The sequence below is a fragment of the Nannobrachium achirus genome, assembly GCF_963921795.1.
Source record: "Nannobrachium achirus genome assembly, chromosome: 4".
Lineage (NCBI taxonomy): Eukaryota > Metazoa > Chordata > Actinopteri > Myctophiformes > Myctophidae > Nannobrachium > Nannobrachium achirus.
Window position 1 is genome coordinate 32,667,760 of NC_137813.1, and position 7,500 is coordinate 32,675,259.

At 42.4% G+C, this 7,500-nt stretch overlaps 1 protein-coding gene across 1 annotated transcript in view; it reads left to right on the forward strand.

Moving 5' to 3' along the window:
* The window catches only part of baiap2l2a (BAR/IMD domain containing adaptor protein 2 like 2a), a gene marked incomplete at both ends in the record, with an annotated part of 24,943 nt that overhangs the window by 1,040 nt on the left and 16,403 nt on the right, over nt 1–7,500 (forward strand). Inside the window, one exon of the mRNA XM_080723221.1 lies at nt 2,852–2,927. Coding sequence (XP_080579347.1) covers nt 2,852–2,927 — 76 coding nt within the window. The remainder of the gene's footprint in view (nt 1–2,851; nt 2,928–7,500) is intronic.

Consider the following 7,500-nt stretch of genomic DNA (forward strand, 5'->3'; position numbering starts at 1 on the left):
TGTCATACAATACACAAACAAGCCCTATATAAAGGGGCAATTCTCACCAGGGAAGAGAGCATTCCTCGACTCAGACCTTATCGCCAGGATCAACTAAGCTTATAGCTTATCATCACATCCAACCATCTTAAGATACTCAGCTAGTGGGGAATGCTCTCTTCCCTGGTGAGAATTGCCCCTTTATATAGGGCTTGTTTGTGTATTGTATGACATCACGCCACATCATCAGCTGTGGACTCTGTGATGTCATCGTATCTCCATATATGGCCATCTCTCCGCATCAGTATGACATCACACTGCTGACATCAGTATGACATCACACCGTACACAAATGACCCCTATATAAGACCGGCATTGTCTGTCGTACATTTCGGTCAATTCCAGTGGGGATGCCATTGAAAAGTTAATCTAGTTGTACAAAGTAATCAAAGAATGGGTTGACTGGTAGGCTGGTTGACTGCTTTATCTGTGGAGAGTGTATGTCACTGAGAGTCCTTTTATAGCGATTGAAATCATGATGAGGTCACGATGAGTCATCTATGCCCAAATATAGATTTCTAGGTCAGATGGCCCATGGAGTTTGTGATGTCAAACCTAGCAACCCAATATAAACAAACCTGATGTCAGACCTGAAGTATCCTTTTATACCCATATATGGAGATACAGAGATCTCCATATATGGGCATATTAGAAAGCCCATATATGGGCATATACGGATGACATCAGGGATATCCATATATGGGCATAAAAGGGACAAGGGCTTACAGTTAAGAGATCTCCATATATGGGCATATCAGAAAGCCCATATATGTTCATATACTGATGACATCAGGAATATCCATATATGGGCATAAAAGGGACAAGGACTTACAGTTAAGAGATCTCCATATATGGGCATAAAGGGACAAGGACTGTTACAGTAGATATAGAGATGTCCATATATGGGCATACATGAACAAGGACTGACAAACACTGAGATCTCCATATAACCTATGGGAATATAAGGGACGAGGACAATGCGTAGCATTGTGAGCTTGTAGACCTATTTTCTAAATATTGTTGTACATTAAAAACTTGAAATGGGTCGTTCTGCATAGTACTTGGGATTTGTTGATGTAAATGTTCACATAGAGTGTAATAATTGGTAAAACAAACTTTTGGCCTATTTGTGGAGATAAGCGACCAACGGTCGCTTATCTCCCGATTAGGGAGTCTTACTGGTTGCGACCGTCAGGGAGCAGTTTACTATGAAAACCTCCACCGGCCGTCCGTCCGTCCGTCCATCACACGTCACACGTCACACCTTTGCCCTGCTCATATCTCCGCATCAGTATGACATCACACCACATGTGTACACAAACCTTTGTGTACGTTGCTGTGGCAACAGTCTGTTGTTGCTGGTCTGTTAGTGTACGTTAGCAACCACCTTAGCAACCATGGTTTTACCCTAGCAACCAACTGTTTCCCCTAGCAACCAACTGTTTACCATAGCAACCATGTTTTTTTACCCTAGCAACCAACTGTTTACCATAGCAACCAGATACGCAGAGCAGGGATCTCCATATATGGGCATAAACAGGTGACATCACACTGATGTCAGATACTCAGAGCAGGGATTTCTCCATAATATATGGGCATAAAAGGGATTCTGTTAGGGATCTCCATATATGGGCATAAAAGGGATTCTGTTAGGGATCTCCATATATGGGCATACAAGGGATTCTGTTAGGGATCTCCATATATGGGCATAAAAGGGATTATGTTAGGGATCTCCATATATGGGCATAAAAGGGATTCTGTTAGGGATCTCCATATATGGGCATAAAAGGGATTCTGTTAGGGATCTCCATATATGGGCATAAAAGGGATTCTGTTAGCTGTTAGTGATCTCCATATATGGGCATAAAGGGATGCTGTTAGGGATCTCCATATATGGGCATAAAAGGGATTCTGTTAGGGATCTCCATATATGGGCATGAAAGGGATTCTGTTAGGGATCTCCATATATGGGCATAAAAGGGATTGTATCCCAGATGATGCCCTGTTAGGAGATCCACACTAACAGAATCCATATATGGTCCTACCGACAGCTGCTTTAAGCCGACCCTGGCGATAAGGTCTGAGTCGAAGAAATGCTTCTTTCCTGGCAAGAATTGCCCCTTTATACTGTAGGGCTCGTTTGTGTATTGTATGACATCACGCCACATCATCGGCTGAGGACTGTGTGATGTCATCATATCTCCATATATGGAGACATAAGTTGCTCATGCCCAAATATGGGCTGGTGAGGTCAGACTTAGTGTGATGCGTAGGTTATCTCCATATATGGAGATTCAACTTCAATGAGTAACCATGGCAAACTGTCAACTGCCCGTATGTCTTGATAATTGGTAAAACAAACTTTTGGCCTATTTGTGGAGATAAGCGACCAACGGTCGCTTATCTCCCGATTAGGGAGTCTTAGTATGTCCATGACATCTGACATTATGTTCTGTATCTTTCAACATCTGAGGTCTAGGTTATGAAGTATTTTAGCTACTGTGAAGAAAAACATGATTAACCTTTTTTCTTCCCCTTATTTTGTTTTGATATTTATTTCTAAGCTGAACAGAGCATTCATTCACTATGAAGGCCTTCATATTCATAAATGTTGATAAGATGAACACCATGCTATAGAACAGATGCTAAAGTTATTCATTGGTATGACATTTAAAGCACTACATATTCTGTGTGTGTGTGTGTGTGTGTGTGTGTGTGTGTGTGTGTGTGTGTGTGTGTGTGTGTGTGTGTGTGTGTGTGTGTGTGTGTGTGTGTGTGTTGTGTGTGTGTGTGTGTGTGTGTACCCAAACAGAGCCTGATGGAGCAGTTCAATCCAAGCCTGCAGAAACTGGTCTCGCTAGGCACCAGCTATATCCAAGCCTTCCAAGGTACACAATACAATACAAACACACAAACAAACAAACATCAAATAGATATTTCTGTTGTGCCATCTAAATATCACAATATAATGGGATGGGCCAATCTTATGTGTGAAAAACACGCGCACCTGCACATGCACGCGTGCACGCACGCACGCACGCACACCTGACTTTATAAGTCCAATAAACCACAGTAATTGTGATTGAAGTACAGGATATGGGAGGTCCCAGGTCTCCTTTTCATTGAAGCTGATGACCTTATTCCAAAGTCCATATGCTTTGGGAATACCTCAGTCCTTTTATGGGCTGGGTTATGGGCTTGTAATCCTGGATGGAATTTGTCACAGCCCACATGCTGCAGGCTGTATACAATACACCTCAGGGCTTTTAATGGCGGGCTTTATATTTCCAAGTGCCATGATTATCCCAGAACTATAACTACGCATACTGTACCACAGATATCACAATTTGTGCAGCCTGGTTGTGATATTAGTTGCCTCAAGCAGTTGGTTCATCTCCCTTGTAATTAGAACATCCCTTTGATTCTGTATGAAGACTTTGTCCAACCCCTGTCCCACACCTGTTGTGCATTGAGCTGCTAATTGATGCACACAGGATGAATCCCACTCCTCCTTGTGGCTATTTATACAGTTACAACTAAGCCTAAGGCACCGTAAGCAGTGTTTTGCTACCAGGAAATAAAGAATGTAGTTCCAAGAACATTATTATAATATAGATAATAATATATCATATACTGTAGAACATTAGAACATTGGCTGTCTGTCGCCTGTCCTACCACTGAGCCGGTGACATCAATACTGGTAGAAGACAGTCAGTCCTCTGCTGTGGATGACTCTGCATCTACAGTAACCTAAATGCCTAATATTGGTTCCATTTGCACTATACGGTATGTTTAGCCTGCATCTTTATTATTCACAGTAACCTTGTTTGTGTAATGGTCCGTTTTCTTTGTATTCTACAGTGTACAATCACACACAACCCTCTTAAATCCTTCTTCAGTGATTTATTTCTAATACGTCTTAGATATGCACACCAATGTAATCTTTGAAAATGTTTTAAGGACTCTACATCTATGGGTACGTTGGACAACCAATTCATGGGTTGCATTTGTAGTCCTGCCATGTTGAGGACCAACACAGGTGTTCTGATGGGCATAGATTAGAATATTAGTTCTGTGCCAATCAGACATATATAAACACCTGTGTTGGTCCTCAACATGGCCGTTTAGGACTACAAATGCAACCCATGAATAGACTTTGGTGCACATTTAATTCATTTATCTTACTGCTTGCAACTCAAAGACCATTCTCTGCCTGCTGAGTTGAGTGCAGTCATAACTTCATGCTATGTTAATGAGCTCCATCATGTTCAAGGACGCAATGTACCATAAACAGTCCTCAGTAAATTTGTTTAGATGGTGTGAATCTTGATTTATAGGCTACTTAAATGTAGTTGCGCTGTGTCATGCAGGCGTTGTGAGCCTATAGACCAGATCATTTCAGTGTGCAACACCCACATACCGGTAGATTTCAGACTCAGCTGAAGCTTGAGTCTGACATTGTGCCCTGTTTGAGCGATTTCAGGAGGGGACAGACTTTGACTTTCCCTAAACCAATCACTACAAATCAAAGCAAAGCACCTCATCTTCTGATGATGACGCACTGATGATGACGTCACTTGGTTATTCGTTAAACCCACCCCCACCCCCTGCGCTCATTGGAGGAGCCGTAATTTCGGACAGGATAAAGCGCTTATTATGAACACAACACCAGACCAGGGAAACAGTCCACTCTGAGAGTGGGCAGGTCTATGGGCTGGAACCAGGCTAACACCCACATGCAACTAAGTAGGCCTATTACTCAAGCTAAAGCAGAGTTTCCCCAAACATTTTAATTTGAAGGACCCCCAAATTGACATGTAGGTTATTGTATTTGGCCACAGACCTCCATCTGAAAATACTTTGTGACACGGATCCCATACAAGAAGAACGGAATTCGTAAATTATTCCAAATTGATTGATTGATTGAATACTTAATTAGTCAGAACTGCACCAGCACGTGGTAGGCTACAGTCAGACATTTATTGCGACCGTCAGGTCGCAGTTTAGTATCAAAACCTCCACCGGCCGTCCGTCCGTCGGTCTGTCACACGTCACACGTCACACCTTTGCCCTGCTCATATCTCCGCATCAGTATGACATCCCACTGCTGACATCAGTATGACATCACACCGTACACAAATGACCCTTATATAAGACCGGCATTATCTACCGACAGATTAGTAACAAGATGTCAAAATCGTCTAGGAAGGATGGTGTGAGTCATGCTGGCACCCTTCGCGGCAGGAGGAAGCTGGTGCAATCGACCCCTTAGGCCTTGATGTCCCTTTACTCTTTGATGGGGTGGCCAGTTGACTAAGAGTTTCCGTTCGGGCCTTCTCGATATTGTACAGATTTCCACGGGAAATCTGGGGGTGGCTGTTACAAAGACCCTCACTCACCTTCACGTCATGTGGCTAGTCGTTAGGTAGCCATAGTTACACGTTGAAGGTTGAATCTCCAGATATGGAGATAACCGACGAATCTCACTAAGTCTGACCTCACAAGCCCCATATTTGGACACGAACAACATATAACTCCATATATAGAGACATAGCTGCTGACATCAGTATGACATCACACTGCTGACATCAGTATGACATCACACCGTACACAAATGACCCTTATATAAGACCGGCATTATCTACCGACAGATTGTGGAGATAAGCGACCAACGGTCGCTTATCTCCCGATTAGGGAGTCTTACTGGTATTAAGGATAACACAAAAAAGTCCTGGGGACTTGTTTCCATTGTGTGAGCTTGTAGATCTACAAGTTCACATGTCGAATCTCGATGCACTGTGAGCATACGGTAGATCTGCAATCTTTGAATAGCTGAAGTGTTTTAAAAAGGGTAGATATAGGTTTGATTCCAGCCTACTGTACACCAGAATGTTTCCGTTTATCTATACTATAATTTTGCGAATGTCTGAGTGAGTGAGTGAGTGAGTGAGTGAGTGTCTGTCTGTCCGTCTGTCTGAAACAGCGTTTCTCCTCAGTGGCTGGAGCAATTGATCTGAAATCGCATCACCATTAGCTTATGAACACACCTGACATAACTGTGAAGCCCGTTTGTCACTTTCACAAATCATATGCTGTATATTAGCATTTTTATGGTGTATCTACTATCTATTCTGCATCTAGCATGAGGCACATCTATTCTGCATCTAGCATGAGGCAAAATGTTTAACCAGCTCTGTGTGTGTGTGTGTGTGTGTGTGTGTGTGTGTGTGTGTGTGTGTGTGTGTGTGTGTGTGTGTGTGTGTGTGCAGGCAGGCGGGTGTGTGTGCAGGCGGGTGGGCGGGCGGGCTGGGGGGGGGGGGGGGGACAGTATCTCTGTAGCCATTAAACGAAACGGGTTTCTTACATTGATGCTCCTACATCATGCAAGCACCAGTTAAAGTTACTTTCCATCCCTCATATACTGTATGCACAGTGCACATCCCATAACCCACACACTGCACATCATTTTGGAGCTCATATCTTTGAACGGGTAAGGGCTAGTTAATATAAACTCAACTGTATGGGATAGAAGAGGCCCCTATTTGAATAATAAAATGGAGTTCTATTTGAATAGTCCAAAGTGAAACGATAACGTATAATACTGTTTTTATTGCTGCTAAGATAGTACAATCTAAACACAAGTTGAAGGCTTTAGCTACTCTAAGGCCTTGTCTCTAGGCTGAAGTTATGTCTGTATTGGGTACACAAGGAGGTAAAAGTTAAACATGTGTGCTCTAGGGTAGAGGCAACATTTACTTGGCTGTTGTCTAATTTAGATGGCAGTAATTAAGAAGAGAAATGAAGGACTTTGGAGGTAGTATAGAATTACGAGCCAAGTTGGTCCAACGTTATTTTTCCAACCCGACTGGCTGATTTCACCAATGAACACACCTTCAACCTCTGTTGGCCGACTATAGGGGAGCTGAAACATTCGTAGGCTGGAATCAAACCTATACCTTTTTTTAAATACTTCAGCTATTCAAAGATTGCAGATCTACCGTATGCTCACAGTGCATCGAGATTTGACAAGCTCACACAATGGAAACAAGTCCCCAGGACTTGTTTGTGTTATCCTTAATATAAATGACTGTAGCCTACCATGTGTTGTTTGCAGTTCTGACTAATTAAGAATTCCAATCAATCAATCAATTTGGAATAATTTACCAATTCTGTTCTTCTTGTATTGGGTCCGTGTCACAAAGTATTTTCAGATGGAGGTCCGTGGCCAAATACAGTATCAATTTGGGGGTCCTTAAAATTAAAACATGAGGGGAAACTGTTTTAAGCTTGAGTAATAGGCTTACTACCGTAATTGCCGGACTATAAGCCGCGGCTTTTTTCCCATGTTTTGAACCCTGTGGCTTATACAACAGTGTTGGCTTATATAGAGATTTGTACAGCTAACGGCCAGTTATTTAGTTTTACAATGGTCTTTAACAAGGATTTATATATAGATTTGTA